The following is a 19,088-nucleotide window of genomic DNA, read 5'->3' as shown; positions in this document are numbered from 1 at the left end:
TGTACCGAGACTCGGCGAAATGGGTGCACCTATACCCACGTTATTTATGCCAACTTCGCATATCTGCTTGCTCGTAAATAAGTATAACGAAACGTACATGCGAGTACAATTCACTTAAGCGCGACATCGCACTGGTTTCCACTGGACGCGGCTATCAACTAAGGGAATGTCTTGTTAATTTATCGTTCGTTGCGAATCCGAGCGGTAGTTTATACAACGAAACGACGCATATCAAATTCGTAGCCGATCGATTCTGCGATCGAACGAGTCTTTCCGCGTATCGATTCGACCGTGTCTACAAAAGTGCTATCTTCAAAAAAATGTACAGGTACGAAATCCAATGTCGCGCAAGTTTCATTCTTTTCATGTCGCTACGAGTTTCATGTTCTTCTAAAAGTTCCTTCTTAACGTTGATATCTAACATTTTTCTATTAGACAATCGTCTATCCATTAGGCTCGAACGAATTTTACTCGAAACAGAAATTGCTGTCTAATAGAATAAAATTTCGCGCGATAAAAAAAGCTGAAATTTACGAGGTAAGTTAAAAAGAAATGGTCTAAGGGAATACTTGGACGAACAAAGGTAAAAAAATAAAGAAAAGTATCGGCTGTGGATTCTCGTTGGCTCCACGATACTCTTTGTGCGACGCGTAATACCGGTTCAAAGATGCATGCAAAGGTTTCTCCTCCAAAGTCTCAAAGAACCAATGAACAGATCGCAGAGAGTCGTAAAGACTTGGTTTTAATACTCGCGAGGCAACCAAGAACATCGAAGAAGGTACAACGACCATTTCTGCACCGAGTTCGCGTTGTTCCTCCAACATCCGTTCACACGAGTTTCGTTTTAGTTAAAAAGGATATGAAAACGTATGTTAGAAAAGGGGAGGGGGGGGGGGGGGGGAAATGACAACGTAAAACCTGCCTTTGGATATTTGATATTCTTCTTAACGGAAACCTAGCCCAAACCTTGACATATTAATCTTTTATAGTAACTAACGTCTTGCTTCTGTTCCACTACATTCGATCGTAAAAACCAGAAAACTCCTTTCTCTTGTACCTGAAAACATTAACATACCTTTCTTTTTTATTCATAAACATTGACATTCGAGGTGGCGTCTCGATGGAATTCCAGTGGAATTATTAGAACGACCAAAGGTGCTGTTGTTCTTCTTACGTCTGTGAAGATTTGCTTTTAATAGTCGTGCAGGGTCGAAATATTTGGATGGTTGGATTGTATCTCACTTATCTCCGGCAGGAAGCCCGAAGCACCGTTTGCTCGTCGGGTTTCCCCTTAATGGGCATAAAAGTGTACTTTACTGCCAGTCGTATGGGGATACCTATAATCTTAATATTTCTTTTATGCATCCCACGGAAATTGCGTCTATAGAAATGTTTAGTACTTCCTACAAACACGATACACATACATTTGAAATCTTTCGCTTTCATATAGGTGTTCTATGAATCGTATAACGGTACAACTAGCTAGATCAATTAGAAAGATTAATTCGTTTTTGACAAATATATTATTTGTAACTACATATCTGCATTCCCTGAAATCGTTGATAGTAACGAATAATTTTTAAAAATAAATAAATAATACTAAATAATACGATGACGATACGCTTCGATGTACATACATATTGCATTCTCCTACTTTAAATACTTCAATTATTATTCTCTCTATTATAACGATCGTAGACATACGAAATTTCGTACAACCAAGTGCCAAGTGTTTACGCGACGAAATTATTTATCGCTAAAAATTGTGAAACTTGGACCGATACGATAAACGGTGAACATATAGCTTCTAAAATACACAGCAAATACGAGCTGCCTAGGCTTGAATAAGAACTTTCACCTTTGTCGGGGTTTTACGCAATTTAGACAATTTAGTCAAAGACGTACTGGTACAAAGCAATATTAGATTCTAGTAGAATCATCCTACGCCCGATGAAGACGACGAGATCACCATCGAGAGAACCATCGAGGAAAAACGCCAATGGTCCAATTCATCGAACGTATAGATAAAAATGAAAATCTTTTTAGCAGATGTACTATCTTTGACAATGTTTATCAAGCGTAAGAATTTTTCAACAATTTTTGTTCGACATATCGTTTCGTAATTTCGGATCGATGCCACGGTATTTGACAACCTTGTTCCTTTCATCCGTTTACTATTTCCACGACAAATATTACACCGTTGAATAGCTTCGCTTTTCTTATGTCTACGAGTTCGGAAATAGCAAAGCGTTCGAAACAAAGCCACAAAAGTTTTCTGAAAAGCATACGCGATGGCTGTGCACCGTTCGATCCACTACGAGAATTTGAATTGAACGCAATAACTTACGAAACCTTGAAAACGTGGCAAGTAGCAACCGTTCGATGTATCTTGATTAATAACTAGGAAACTATGACGCGTACAGCCCGAATACTCCATTCCCATGCCATGAGAACACGATAAATTATAGTATACCATGCGGAACGAGTACAGCTAGGTTGCGAGGAAATCCTTTTCGACAGCAAAGCGTTTCTGATCGTTCGGATGTTCGAGATACGATCGACTGCGATACTCCATCGTGCTCCACACGCCGAACAAATATGTATATCCAAGGGATTGTTCGACTTTCAATTTTATTCCAAATTTCCTGTTCCTATGGATAAACAGTTGCGAATCTATTCTTTCTTATTTAATTCTACGTCTATCCGATTTGAATTCGAGACAAGGACGATCGACTTTCGATGTACCGTCTTCCTCGAGCAAAGGAACCGTGTTGCACGCACGCTGCTACTCGAGCAGCGACTTTCGATAAACGTTCGATCCGAACAGATCGCGCAATCAGCGAATACTCGTTCGCGTGTCCACATTTCCCTCCACAAAACTGATAATTACGTTATAAAGAGACGCTCTCAAAGTGCTATAAAGGGCCGAACAAAACACTAAAAATATCTCGATAAAGGCGCGCTCGATTTCTTTTCCGCATTGCATCGCCACTTTACGCAGTCGTTGGGCATTTCTCACGAGCGCTAGCGTGCGTATTTACTGTCTGCGTATCGATAAGAATTCTTCTTATCCATGTAAATACGATCGTGCAAGCTATTTTACATAGGTAAAGATAGCTAAGTGTAGATAGATGGATTAATAGTTGTCTTTCGGGTAATATGCGCAGGAATGTCCTGAAATCGATCGTAACAACGGTAAAAATTGCTGCATATATTTTTATATAACTATAGTCGTATCTATAATCATATCGATAGAGACTACCGAAATGAATTATCATCGTTTTTCCGAACACGTAGCAGATTTAAAAGTAGAAGTTGGTCTATTTTCTGACATTTTTGTCTCTAGAGAAAACGAACAAAAACTTAATAAATAAATGACAGCGAACATACGACTCGAGAAGCGTATCTACGACAAAGTAGTCGTCTCGTAAAATCATTATTAATTAACTACATACGGTTTCGCCGTAGTAGCGTGTAATGAGTACAAGATTCGTGCTATTAGCCGTCATAAATAATAAGTAAACGCCAAGTAGCTCGAGTACAGAGAAAATGAGAGGGAGAAGGAGGAAACTTAAGAGCGGGACGATTATTAACGACCAATTTTCCACCCCCAAGAAACTTTGCTTTAAAAAAAGAAATATTAACCAACACATGATCGACGTAATACCGTACCTATTTACATAACGTTAACTCTGCGTTGCGTCTCTAGTAATAAAACATCGGTAGATGCTACTGAAGCTATTCTATTACGACACGCTAGAGATACACCAAAACTGTTTCGTTACTCGCGTGTATACGAGCGCGAGCGAAACGAAAAGAAAGAAGGAAAACAAGCTGGTAAATTCTTCCGTAGTTTATTCGAAACGCTTCGATTCTACCTTTGTGTCAATGTGAAACGTTATGGTCCATAAACCTTGGCGAACGTTCACGCGTTATTCCGCCACATGATATAAACGGCATTCCCTCAGCTGCCTTTGAAACAGCGAAGTAAAATAGCATATAAAAGTTCGAGCTACGATGATCGGAATAAATATATAGGATCATCGGTCGATGTTCGCGGCATAACAATTTCAGCACCGAAAAAAAAACGAGAGACAACGGGGTTGCCGGTCGACCAAGATGGTCGAGGTTTCCCTTGGATGCACAAGGAATTCCTATTTTAAACTGTCCCATCGATGAGCGTCACAGCGCCGCAGCGAATTCACCGAACGTATTTTGATCGGGTAGTATACACGTATACACGGACTCGAAGGGAACTAGTTTTTGAATTTTTTCCCAGCATCGCTCCGTGATTGCATGCCTCTACGAGTCGCTGGAACGAACGTTAGCGTCTCTGTATCAAAGATGATACGTATAAAAGCAACGGAACAATATTGTCGTGCATCCGTTTATACGAAGAACATGTGGGTGTCGTCGTGCTAGAGTGCTTCTTTCCCTCCGTCGAACGTTTGAAATTTTATAACATCGTTTCGCACGATTAACTGGCAGCGAGAAATACGAAAGATTTTCATCGAGAGCTACCAACCATATCGTTATCAACATTTTTCTCCTCCTATTTATTTCCAACGAAACGAAAATTCTTCAAATACTTGAAATAGCGTTTCGCGTACGCGATAAAATCGATTCTCTCGGTATTTTTCTATTTTTTTTTTTTTTCAAAATTTATAAAATCGTAAATACCGTAGAGTTAAGTAATAAAATTCAGCTTCTATACCGTTTCGGTACAAGTACGTAACAATTTTCTCTCTACTTCTCTCTCTAAAGATCCCTAATACTTAGCATAAGCTTTCTGCAAAACTTGTACGAATAGCCTGTTCATATGTAACTTGAGAATCTTACTGTCGCAGCCGAGATTTGACAGACAAACCGACAATCTCACAGTTATTGTTCCAATCGTAAATCTGATTCTCGTTGAGTTCGTCGCGTTAACCGAGCAGAGCTAAACCTCCGTATTACCGCTCTCGGTTAACAAACGTAAGCAACTAACTACGCGTACGACCGATTTCCGATTAAAGTTAACAAGTTCTGTACCACAGATACGTGATACGTGATACGTAATCGAAAAAATGGAACTCTAGGGCATTTCCGACGGAATCGACCACGGCAATCCCCAACGAATGACTAACAGATCTGAAACATGTTACTGCGTGACCGTAGGCGGCAAAGGATTCGCTTTATATAGACGTGTAGTATCGCCGATGATTCTAGCCACCACATTGATAGATCGTTTTATGGTTGAAGAATGGAGTAACCGTTTCGATAAATATTCGTAGGGATGTGTTCCATTCTATTCAAACCGGAACCTTATATAGCAATTATTCTTTCCTTTCTTGACGTTGTCAGTCAACCAGCTCGTAACGTTCATGGCGAGGTAATATACGTTACCCGATAATAATTGATCGATCTCGCTTCTATATCGTTCGTGTAGATTAAGGAAAACACGGTGAACCGACGAGCCAATGAGCGTCGATTTATCGCACTTTGTGTTCGGTAAAACGATTCATGGAACGTGGGGGCGCATCGATTTTCTCCATAACGTTCGTCGATTTGAACGATTACGTACGGTTAAGGGAGACGATAAGCTAATCTTCGATCGAATATAAGTATACATTTGAAGAGATTCAGACGTCAACAAGAGTAATAAAACCTCGTATGTAAGAAGAGTGCAAGGAAAGCGTCCGATCGCGAGTATTAAACAGCTGGATAGATTTTCATAATAATAATAATAATAGGAGAGGGATTTTTAAATCGAGAACGGCGATATAAAAGCGATATGATATAAAAGGAAAGAGCGATATTGTTGTTGGACAGAAATCGAGTCATCGCATAGCAGCGTCAAGCCAAGAGAGATAGGATAAGTCGAGACTCCAATTCCAAATTCCGCGTTACAATATGTAGGATTTCAAGCAAAGATCTATACTAGCAGTCGGTACCACGGTCACGACTTCCGCGTTTTCAGCAGGGCAATTCGTGCTTGCTTCGCGATTCGTTCGAGTCACCGAGGTTTCACCGACATCGATCTTCCTGCTGGTCATGGATAAGCGTGTAACTGTGTTCGGGCTTCTTCAAACGTAGAAGGAGCACCAACGCGAATCGATGGGCTAGTAAAACGCCTCGCGACGGGAGAGCAATTAAACGATCGATTTATGGTTCCCGCCAATCGTTACACGCCAGGTACCTGTTAGGTTAGCTCGTTGATAACGTTCCAGCGGCGCATACTTAGGCATCTCATTGTACCAAGTACCTGTTGGATACCTACTACGAGACGTACATGTCCATCCAGATCTCTGACTAACGCGAACACTGTACACCTGTATGAAACTGATCGCGAACCTTTCACAACCACCGTACAACCAGCCTATTTTTCAGCACATACGAGTCGCAGTCGTGAAACGCTTTCGAAAACGCGTATGAGAAGCACGCGTTTTTCATAAATGATCGATAACATGGCGAGTCATTTGTTAATTTCGTTAAAAATGCCTGTTAGAATATCTTTTTTCTATACCTTCGTGACAATTTAACAAACATCCTTAATAATAAATATGCTAATAGTAATAATATTCCAAGAAAATTGAGTAACTTTCCTATGGCGAACAATTTTGCAAACTAAAAAGTTCATTTTCGACGGTTCATTTTTACGTTATAGCTATCGACCAATCGTAAGTCACCGAATGTTGCCCGATTTTCAAATTACCGCCATTCACTGTAAATATAGACGCATCCAAGTAGTAAACGCATCCGATGTATGTATCATACCTGGTACGCGTATCGAAATACTAGTACACGCTCATTGATAGATATGTACCACCGATTCAAGCCACGTAGCTTATGTCATGAAAACCGGATTCGAACGACGCACAGCCGCGCTCCGTTAATCAGAAGTACCCTTTACATAATGCTTTCTGTCCGATCTCTCTACGATCTAAGAGTATATCCGAGAAATAATAAAAAAAATCCCATCTATCGCAATAATTAAAAACATTTCAAAGCGAGATAAACTGCTATGACAAAGACAGGAGAAGCGACGAAGAAAATTAATCATGGGTTACCAATCTCGTTGACAGTTATAATCACGATCGATATTCCGTATATTTTCTGTAAGATACATATCCGATCTCTCGCATGAATTTCTAATCAGTACATATGTTATCCTATATCGAACAAACACGCGAAAGAGTAGTAACCTTTGATTTCCTCATCCCGTATTTTATTTCATTTATTTAATTCATTTTATCTATCTGTACGCCTTATATTATTTTCCTCGTTCTCTAAACCACGACGATTAATTAACCTATGAACTAAAACAAAGTACACAAATGTTATACCTTATAGAATAACTATTGTAAATTTTTAATCGACCTACTCTTTTTTACAATGGAATCAAACTCGAAGAATTTGAAGCGATCGATATAGATACATTTCTCGATATACTTTCCCTGCCGCGAAACTACAGGTTCTACTGAGATTTCAGTTGTATTTATCAAAATTATCAGTACAAAATAATTACACGTCTTACGATTATTATTATTACGCTGTACGATGCCAGAGTGAATGAAGGAAACCGAATGAAGGAAAATGGCACGAACGCGGCTTTGTTAACAGATTTTCGAGTTCCCTTCGAGAATCAATAACGTCATCGGTGAAAAGCTAGCAAGTTTGCTCGCGAGATTCGCGACAACGGAAATTGGCAATAGCGGCTTGCCTTTGCGCAGCGACGAAGAACGTTTCAATCGGCGTGTAAAGTGGACGGCCGTCAGTCAACCGAGTCAACAGCGTATAATTGGAATCGAGCGGAGCGAACAGTGACCGTGCGCAAAGACCAAACCGAGTAATTACGAAACATCGCCACGCTTTCGATAGAAACTGGAAACCAGCGCAACGATCGCTCGTAACGTGACTGTGTCGTCGCGTCCCGCGTAAGCAAGCATGTACACAAGAGTTGCGTGTGCAGTGCATGCATGCACGAACGACCGATCGACCGAGCCACAGCCCCCGGGAAGATAGAAGGCATCTTCTCGAACACGACCCACCTTTCCATTTTCTTTAAGGACACCGTTTCTCGTACGCCCGAGCAAACCAGTTCTAAGCGTATGCACGCGATACTCGTCTCTCGACGCGAGCCATTCGAGTGCCATCTTACGCTCTGGTCGCAGCCAGAACCAAACCTGCGCCTCTGAGTCTCTACTGCCTCTTTTTCTACCTCTTGTTCGAGAAACGTTAAGCCGCCGTATTTTTGCGCTTGAAATATGAAGCACGAATGCCGACCGGTTCGTGTATACAGGGTGAGGCACTTGAAATCTTTCCTTTCATCATACCTTATCGTCTTTGGAGGAAAATGGGCCGGAATAAAGTTCTTTTCACATTTCCTCGCATTTTTCCTTTTCTCTTTTCATTTCTGTATGTACAAACGTACATATATCGGAACATTTTTATATACATACGTATCTTGTCCATTTTTACGACCGGATTATTGCGATATCACTGATGCTGGCCGGTGATTTCCAACGTCTCGTTCTCTACTCTATACGCATGCTTCGCACCACTCGATTGCCTTCGATCAAACGTTAAACAGTAATCGATAAGTAATGATAAAAATCAAATTAAACGATACGTATAGAAAATAGGTAGAAATACCAAAATAATTCATTTAAAGTATCAAATATCATAAGAAACAAAGTAAATTCACTTTTCTGTGCAACAACTTCGACTACAGACGTTACATCTGCATCTACCAATTTACCGGTGAAATAAAATTGTTACGCCCGTATTGTCTCCTGCAATTCTCACGGAATTGCGCGAGTGACCTGGATTCATGGTTTGCGTTTAAGCCGTGACGAAACCCGGCGTAATGAGACCACAATATCGTGGTGGTCCACCGTGTGCACGTTAACCCGTAATCCGTGCAACATGCATAAAACTGTCCTCCTAATCCTAATAATAAACATCATAATCCTAAATCGCAAGCTTAATCGGCAACTTGATAACGTTGAAACTGTTTGATATTTTGTTCCTACTGAAAATCAAAGTACGTTAGTCTTGGAGACAAAAATAAAATTGAATTGAATTTACCGTCGATCGTTCCCACTCGTAACTTCCTTCTTGACTAAGAAATTTGCCACTGATCGTGCCATCGAACAATTCCTTTATCGAGCTACTAGACATTTGCGCGGCATCTTTTGCCGCAAAGGACTCGATGAATAGAAAATAAAATCCGACGCACAAAAGGAAATCTATTCGATCGATAACAGACAAACTACGAAACCTTGAAAGATGAACGAAGCCAGCAACGACCATCCACGATTGCGATCGCCGTTTCAACGATCCAAAACGATGAAAAGAACGATGCGATATCAAAGGTCGCGACTGCCACCGTGATCGACAAAGTCGCGTCGACGCGAATGCCAACAGCACCGTAAAACATCCGTCCGGCATACGATCGTCCGGCATAATCTTCATAAATCATATGTATTTATACGACGTAATTTTTCCAAGATATTTTCTCGAGAACTTGGTCGCTTAACATTGAAAACCTTTTACAAAGACCGAAATGAAACGACTTTCGATTTGACGAATATAATCGAACGTCCTAGCCAAAATCATACCAATCATGGACACGTTGATTCAACGTTATCCTAAAAAAAGGAAAAAAAAAAGAAAGAAAAAGCGCCTTTTCTATTTATCATTTGCGAATATCTAACAAACTATTTTTCAGAAACTATGTAAAGCGATTACGTGCTACAAAAATACAAAGCGTTTCGTAATTCGATAAGCTTTCATAATACACGGAGAGGGACAGTTACTATATGCCGGCGTGAAACTCTCGATCGGTGGTAAGAAGCGAAGCGAATAAAAATCCGCCGGGCATCCAAACGTGTTCCTTTTCCATTCATCTTGGTAACGAGGTCCGTTCGATTTTGCCCACGCACCTGCAATTCTCGCCCGCGCATACAGAACGAGGGCATGCATAGTGTTTCGCGATGACGACAGCTACGCGTTATACTCGTACGACGTTGATCTCTCGACAAGATAAAAGATGCATCCTTTTCTTTCACGCACCGTACTTACATTCTTCGTGATATATACGTTTCTCTAGCGAGTGGTCCCGAGTGCTTCGCGATAATACGCACTAGAAAGAGAAGAGTTGGGTCGGAACTCGGGGCTATCGGACCAACATTGCAAAGCATTTATTACGCGTACGGAGTAATCGCCGACCTTTTACGGTAGATGCTTCTATCGCAGCGATCCAAAGTCCACGAACGCAAACGTACGGACGAATTGTCCGAAAAACTTTACTCGGAAAGTAATTATTTAATTTTAAAAAAGACTGCATCTCCATCTCCATTTCCTCGTTTGGTATCAATTCATAACTAATAAGTGATATTTACGCAACGATACCGAGTACCTTTTACTCCCGTTACAAAACACAGCTCATTACCTAACGGCTTGTCCATTGAAAGAACAATAGCAACTGAAACCGGGAGGATTTCGACAGCTCGTAATTACATATAGGTGGACCGTGTGAAACTTCGTTACGAGTGATAGCGATATTTGTGGAATTCGATGTCGAGGGTTGAAAGCGAAGGAACGAAGAAACCGTTGCACGAAACACGCGCGAGTTTATCGTTCTTCTCGCGAGAGCAGCGCGTTGATGGAATTTTACGACGCAAAATTCCAGCCGTCTTCGCTTTCCCGTCAGAACTTACGCGATACGGCGGCATTCGCACGCGCAGAAACACCACGAAGCGACACGACACGACGCGATGCCACGCAACCGGCGATTATCTTCGTGTGTGGTTTACGATATCATCCATTCGAAGGGATCAAAAGGTAGGCTCTCGCTCTCAAGAACAACGACCGTGAAGGAGTTTCGGCGAAATCGGCGTGTCATTCCGATCTAGCTATCGCGCCACGGAATAACATCGATAATGAGAAAGAGAGAAACAGAAACTGAAAGCACTGCCAGAACGATACGTATTACCACAGCAAATGGAAATTGTGCCTCGCGTAATAACGTTACTTATAATAATAAATACAATTATTTTTCCCTCTTCCCGAAGCTTCTCGCTGACAGTTAGGTTGTCTGAATTCAAACGATCTTAAAGGAAGAAAAATTGCTACGTTAACGAGCGTAAACGCAAACTAAAAGTCAAGTTGTTCGAAATCGTTCGACGTGGTTGCGAAGATATACTACTACTAATACATACGTCGATTTAACACTTAAGAGAACGTTAACGGATAATATTAAAACTTTACGGATAATATTAAAATATTAAAACTGAGAAAACAAATGAACGGGCCGGTAGACTTGGTAAACTTGTAAGAGAATCGGACTGATCGCGTTTCGAAAAGGATATAAATTAAAAAAATGCATTTTGCCATTGCTCGAACCTCGTTCGCGCGAGGATAAGAAAGGAAAAGAGCAAAGATGAAAGCGTATAGAAGGAATAGCAAGGTAAGACAGAACAGCCGGCTCTTAGGATGGAAAGCAAATCCGTTTGTGATTCTTTGGTTGCATCCGCGTCTAACCACGAACCGCATGTTGTTCGCGATACCGCAATGACCAACAAAAAGATTCTTAGCATCCGGCCAGGGGAGCCGTCGTTAAATTCTCGCCAACAAATTTCATTATGTAAACGCAACATTTTCAGTCAAAGGCTTTCTCGTTTCTGCACCTCTCGCGGCCACGTTAAACCGACAGAGCGCCAGCATACTTTAATACTCCTTTAATACTTCTCCTTCTCCGTTTTTCTCTACGAGACTTTAGACTTTAAATTATGGTAATACATGTTTGGGCCTTCGGGGCATGTGTGTAGACCCACTGAAAAACGAACACCAAACAGCAACATTCTAGTATATAAACTTTAGAACCCGCTAAATGAACGCAACAGACATGATAATTCATGGCCCGAGAATAATAAGCGAGGAGAGGAACTAGGTGTCGTTAATCTTGCTGAAAGTTTGAGGAAGATAGGCGAATATCGCCATCCTGACTCTAAACGTTGACTAGAAATAACATCGTCGAATAAATTATACGTGATCAGTTTGAATCTCAATAAGTCATCCACAATTGAATCAAATATAAGTATTATATATTGCTTTTAAATCACACGTAAATCGAATTGTATTGAAACTGTATTAACGTTAAGTTTCAACTAACGCCAGACTTTTGCTACAAAATAGATAGAAATGAGAGCTACGCATTTTCAGGATTTAAGTTTCCAATTATTCATATACGGTATAACTTTCCCTAACTAATGAACTCGCTAGAAACTTGCGCTCATAGTTGGAGCAAATTTCTTAGAAACTCGACGACGTGATAGCAAAGTGTTAACAAACCAGCGAAACTTTCAAACGTTCAACAATTGAAATTTATGCGATTACATGTCGTTCTCATCGCGAGTAACGCCATCGTACTCGCTGTACAATCTATCTGCGTCACCAAGTTCGTCAGGTCCGCCGATATACGTAAAAACTGTCAGACCTTCTGCAAACATGGTTGATCGAATGTGCCAAGAAACGACCAGCCAGTCCGCTGCAATTTACAACGAAAAATACCGTTTCGCCGCTGTATTCTGTATATTTAAAGGAAAGGCGGAACCGGACGCGGCGCGACACCAGATCGCGACGCGACGTCAGACGTTGAGACGAGGACGTCCCTTCAGTCGTCCCGTTAAGCACGTGTTCTGGCGGCTGGGATTTTCAATTCCGAACGAATACACCTAGATCCATATACGAATGTGTGCTGCGTATAACGAAGGGGCAAGCTCAACCGAAGAGGCGCATGGCGGTTACATCGTTTATGTATATCGCGGACTCGTAGACGTCCATCGAAGTAAGCAACGTATCATGACCTTGATATTTGCCGTGCGTGGCTCCGAGTGCACACGCGTCTTTCCCCAACAGAGGCTCGCATATCGCATATCGCACATCGCATAAGAATATGTCCATCGAGATAAACGTAAATATACGCAAATAGAATGTCCCAGAAATACAAGCCGACCAGCGGCATCGTGTTTCTGCGAAACTCTCCAACCAACAGCTATTTTTCGCAGAAATGTATATTCGGATGTAATTACGGCTAGTAGGAAGCACGAGAAACTCGAATACAATGACCATTCATTTGCATCTTATGTAACCAAATTTTGACAAAGTAATGCGAAAAGAAAATAAATTCTTACTGATTGATTTTGTTACTTCGATGCGAATATTATGAACCAATGTTTCCTACAAATATCGCATATCTATTTTTATTCTCGGTAATAGTCCTCCGAATCCTTTCGCGGACAAATAGGCGCGCTATGAGATTCTTCCACCTCCGTTTACTCTTCGATCAGTGAATCTCATCCAAGGGAGATAATTACGATCCTCGCGATGATTTAGTCGATTTCGATTAGCCCGTAATATAATCGTAAACCGGTGTAGCCACGGTGAAATAAATATTTCTCGTTCAGCGAATCTGATTAGCACATAGACGAAATCCAGTATCATAACGATGCTTCTTTTACGTATGTAAAGCAAACGGACTCGTATCTTTTTTCCTACATTTTTCATAATATGATGTGACGCGCGACGATCAGCCGGCTAACTCTGCTATCAATATCGCAGTTGTGTATATAAATAAATACAAAACGAGCCACCGTTAATAAAAATACATGATAATTTATAAAACGAGGCATTATATATTATACATATCGTACGTGTAAACGATGCTGGGTGTAGTAGTTGGTAGTATTGGGTAATTAAGCGATTACGGATTTTGTCAATACCACCTAATAACAAAATCCGCAATCGCTTAGTTGCCAAGCCAATAGTAGTAGGTCGAACGAATTCTATAGCGATTCGAGCTTGGACACTTAGACCAAGAATCGAACGATCAACCATCGCGACACTCTGATCGTCTTTATCGAGATACCGATGTAACGATGATTACTTGCTCCGTTACCGTCGCTAGGTTACACACGGAACCTAGTCGAAACAAAAAAGAAATTGAAAACGATCAGTGAACAGTCGACGTCATCGCGAATCGACTTCGAGTTCAAGCTTTCTCACTACGCTGAGATAGCGATTTTACGAAACGACAGTTGCCAAGCGATTGCTCTTTTCAAATACCTAATATCAAAGTAACCAATATATAATAATAACGATTCGTTGCACATACTTTTCCAATCTCGCTAGAAACATACATAGATCATAATACTCAAGTATATACGTACAGGTGTTCTATTCATACAAGAACGTTTCGTGTAATCATTATCCCTTTTAGGCTGTTGAATATAAATAATATAACACAGACAAATGGTCGTTGTCACGAACACTATCGTTATTCTGCAAATATTAAATATAAAATATAACTGAAATATAAAAGTGATAGCATAATCTCACACAGATGTGATAACACTTGTAACTCTCTGCCGTCTAAATAAATTATATATATAATATTTAACGATGTCGATCACTCACACGAAAGAAGAATCAATTCTATCAGCGGTGTTTAATAATTATGAGATCTACGTAACTTAAGAAGATTCGAAAAGACCGCCACGGAAGATCAATATGTACACTGTACACCGATGGTAGCGCCAGAACCAGTTGACCTAATAATACAACCAGTCACTTCGCGTATAATTCCTTTCGTGATCGACGTATGTATATACACATATGCGTATCATCTATGCACGTTATACACATAGAATTGCGAATACGTGGAATACCATTGAACGAAGAGATCTACGTTAAAAGCAACGTGAATCGTGAATCCCGAAGTACGGATGTAACACGTTGAGACGTGTACATTTCTTCGCAACCCGAGAGTGCGAGTTTCTTGCGCATGCGACGAAACGTGAGTAAAAGCGCTTTACCTCAGCAACGGCCAGAGTAGTGGCCACGATATTTCAAACAGGTGCAGAAAATTGCCAACATCCATCAATTTCCGTTAATTTAATGCAACTTCCATGTAAATTTAGAATGTTAGAACGCTATTCTCACGTATTGCCGAATTACATTACGTAGTATGACGCGTATTTCCTCCGTAAAAAGACGTTTCACTTGGATGCATTGAAGAACAGCACACTTGTATAAAAATTATAGTATAAAATAGTATAAAAATTAAATTAATACATAATTAACATATAACATATATATTAAAACAACTGATTTAGATAACTACGTACATATTTCCCGACAATCGATCGAAAGAGATATTTAAAGATAATTTTTGTACAGAAAGTGTACAACAGTTGTAACAATATAAACGTTAGAATGCTTTATCGTTTCGAAATCTATAGTTATTTTATCAAATACGCGAATTAAACGTGGTATTATCGTGCTATTAACGTAGCAAAAGTAAAGTGTATTAAAAAAACGCTACTATAAGAATATCTAATGGTTGACAGAAAAAATAGCAATCGGTTACTGTACAAGTATTTATGCTAACACGATCATGGTTCGCGAATGCAGACGAATGCACCGAAATCTGCTTCGAAATGATTTTCCACTAGCCGATCAAATTGATCCCCGTTAACCTTGACATTTTGCATGGCACTCGCCATGGATTTATTTTAGAAAGGTAGAATACAACGTGCCACGAGAAACTCGCGAACCGAACAGGCTCGCTGGTTACTTTCCTTACACGTACAGAGATAGGATACATTCAACGTACGGTGTTCTATATTCTGCATTCTACAGGATGAACGCCAACAACAGCACGAGAAAGCTTTGTCTATTGGCTAACGGCCAATTACCAACGACTCGAAGGAAAGGGAAATTTTTCATATTTACATATTTGAACCAATAACGATAAACGATACGAGCAAAGTATGTTATTTGAAAGCAAACTGTTGAAACTTTTGTCTCGCCATTCTATGGATTATAGATTATAGATAGAGCCTGTTCCTCGGTTAGTCCTAGTTGCGTGGGTCACCCTGTATATAGCCATTGCAAACAGTCGATACATAGGTAACGTACTACGTATATGTATATGTTGGTAGTACGTATGTATATGGCACAGTTCTCTAGATCGCAGGTGCGCCTATCTATCTATAGACGCGCTTTCTCGTAAGATCGCAAAGTTCATCAAAGAAAACCAAACTCGAATAAATCGTGCGATTGCAGGTCGTTTCACGCTGAGATTGAGACTTCGAGCAGACAGGAAGAAACATGAAATTTCTTAGGAGAACTTGATCGATTGAAACCTGGGACAAAATTTCAGTGGTCGAATGCTTGTAAAAGTCTTGTCCACACAAAGGAAACTCGTCGTTTGTCCGTACGGTACTTGGCTGAAGATTGCTTCCAAAAAGACCAAACCCTCGGCATCCGAGGCAAGTTTCGTACTCAGTTTTACATCGAGTTTCTTTTTCGTCGATCGTTGCCCGATCCTCCGCACCAAGCACGCACGTACGTACTTACATACGACATTCGGTGTCGGCACTGTCGCGCAAAACCGACTACCGTTTCCGAGAATTTCCCTTCCTATTGAACTGCAGTCGATTACCATGAGAATTCTCGCGAGACTCTCGATCGATCAGATCCTAAGAATCTATCGATTCACGCGCAAGATACGCGACACCTCCTACCTATGCAAGTATTTATTCGTTTCACATAGTTACTAAACTTTCGAGATCGTCGTTCAATTCGACGTTTTCATACCGAATGACGATCCGCGTGAACGAGACGCGTGAGCTGATAATCGAGGCTTACCGGTATGTAACGGGAGCCATAATGCCATCCTATAATGCCATAGCTGTAAACGATCGACGAAATGGACATTGGTAAAACAGATAGACGAGGGAATACAAAGTAACTCGCTGTCATTACGGTACAAACAGGTCTTAACAAGTTATCTCCTGCAAACGAACGAGCCACCATGGACTTCGTATTTTGTCAAGTATGCCGACGTTGTGAACGATCAAAGAGGGATGTCCCACTTCAATTGGCCAGTAGGCAACAGCAATTATCATGTACTTAGAACCGGCTGCTTTCCATACATCAAATATCACTGTACCAAGAGGCCACGACAGGACCTCAGCGCCGAGGACAAATTTTTCAAGGCGATCAAGCTTCTGAACCTTGGTATACATTTTCTCATACCGTATTTATCAAAAATAAAAGGGTGCCTCGCCACGTCGATACGCGCTCATCGTCATTCTTCCACGATCCATCCGTCCTTTACCTTCGTTCACATTTTTTCCATCCAAAGATACCGAAGAAAGTACACGGCGGAGATTCGACGCCTGGCGTGGCGTCTCGCCACTATAATTAACGACGATTAGCTATTTCAGATCTTATTTCTTATCCTATCAGGTATACCTACATTAATGTATGGACTGGCAGCAATTTTATTGATCAGACACCGAGAAATCGTGAATACGTCCCAAGGAAACGTAGTGATATATTTCTTACTGCCCGAGGACAAAGGTTCCATGTACTGATATACACGTAGATGTACACATTGTATTAATTAAAGGTAATTTTATATGATGTAAATAAAACGTCAAATGAAAAGGCTATAGAATTTAACGTATTCGTACGCATGCATACACACACACACACACACACACGAGTTACGTTCCAAACGGTCTTCGATTATAAAATCTGCCGTTTTACTCAACCGACGTTTAGCTAGAATATTTATGACGGAACGTATTCCGTTCCGTCGTGCAATTGCATTTATTAAAATTATGAATCCAAATTAAGTAGCTGCATGTACAAATGTACGACTATATCGGTGCATTTGAATGAGGTGATAGACATCTATCCGTTGACTCGACTTTTAGGGAAGATAATAGCATTTCCTACTGCGTAAAAAGGAACCGTGCACGTTTATTGGCAAGCACCTAATGACCCGACGATGACTGATTCGAAGACAATAAAGCGCGAAACTCGTGATTTAGATTCGGCTTGCGTTTGATATACAGCGATCGCGTTCCTGACCTACGATGACTAATGTTCCTTTTATGACGTCGCGTAAAGAGCAATACAATAAGAGACAATCGCAACGCGCCCGAGACGCGGCAAGTTCCGTTTCATCGCATTAATAATTCATTTGATAAATAATTAACTCACGACTGCCGAACAATCGTTTAACGACGCGCGGTCGAAGGAATTTCTTGAGCCAGCTGAACGAGAATTGGTTAAACAATTTGAAAAAATTAGAAATATTTGTACAAAAGATCCAACTTCTAGATAAGACTCGATATCTTAGTGTCGATGATTAATAACGAAGAATCGCATAGTTTTAGAATCGCGTAGAAACTTTAGCGAAAAGATTAACAACTGGCACCGAGTTTTCTCGATAAGGCACAAATAAAAGATTTAATTAACAGATGACTTTCACTCGACGGAGATGACGACACGCGTCGGAACATGGCGAAAGAACTTTCACCGAGGAAGATCTGTACCTGTTGCGCAGCTTTTGTACGCCACATCAGCAACCTTCGACCTACTGGTATCGCTGCCTAATGCCAAGCCATCCTAGCGACTATCGCGATATCTAGAATCGTCTTATCGAAGGCTCGATACGCGTTATACGTTATGTCGTTGTCACAGCGCTTTACTCGACCGCGAGCAGAGACATCACCTTTCGAAAGGACAACAAGCGTTGGTGATTGGACGTACTTCCTGCCACCATTCGACGTAAAATACAGCTTGTCATAAATATTCAAATACAACAACTCGTACTTTTATTACATGTCCGATAAATCTAACATATTTATATTGGCTCCTTGAACTTAACCACATCCCGTTTCGATGACGGTACTGCTGCGCCGTAAAGGAAGCTGTACTTTTTCCTAGAACTAGGTATCGTTCATACGTGTTTCATTTTTCCTCTCTAAAGTAATAACGCTATCAACTTGTTCGAATAAATTCTTCGAAACTACGATAAGTCCTTTCAATCGCTTACCTTCGGAAAGTTATTACTAATATCGAGTAACGTGTATATCGTACATCTATCATTTATCGTCTATCGTTAGTATCGATTTTTTCAAGCAGACTTTTTTTATAAATCATATACGTATGCATATATCCTACTGTGGATGTCTCTGTTAACCCAATATATAGACAATTAGATAATTAACGAGTAAGACTCAAAC

General features: G+C 40.6%; 2 protein-coding genes across 3 annotated transcripts in view; one reads left to right on the top strand and one right to left on the bottom strand.

Annotated features, from left to right (window-relative positions):
• The window catches only part of LOC117230454 (cadherin-99C), a 76,385-nt gene that overhangs the window by 41,232 nt on the left and 16,065 nt on the right, over positions 1 to 19,088 (bottom strand). The window lies entirely within an intron of this gene.
• LOC117230456 (uncharacterized protein C15orf61 homolog) lies at positions 14,547 to 18,683 on the top strand. 2 transcript variants are annotated; one of them, XM_033487936.1, is made up of 5 exons: positions 14,547 to 14,839; positions 16,111 to 16,316; positions 16,824 to 17,067; positions 17,299 to 17,461; positions 18,321 to 18,683. In XM_033487936.1, exons 2-4 carry the CDS (start codon positions 16,215 to 16,217, stop codon positions 17,424 to 17,426), a joined length of 474 nt encoding a protein of 157 aa, XP_033343827.1. In that variant the 5' UTR covers positions 14,547 to 14,839; positions 16,111 to 16,214; the 3' UTR covers positions 17,427 to 17,461; positions 18,321 to 18,683. The 2 variants fall into 2 exon arrangements, with proteins under 2 accessions (XP_033343827.1, XP_033343828.1); XM_033487937.1 differs by lacking the exon at positions 14,547 to 14,839 and adding an exon at positions 15,344 to 15,954.

Source organism: Bombus vosnesenskii, unplaced genomic scaffold (genome assembly GCF_011952255.1).
Source record: "Bombus vosnesenskii isolate JDL3184/JDL3185 unplaced genomic scaffold, Bvos_JDL3184-5_v1.1 scf7180000013267, whole genome shotgun sequence".
In the NCBI taxonomy this organism is placed as follows: domain Eukaryota; kingdom Metazoa; phylum Arthropoda; class Insecta; order Hymenoptera; family Apidae; genus Bombus; species Bombus vosnesenskii.
This window is presented reverse-complemented; position numbering and strand designations above follow the sequence as displayed.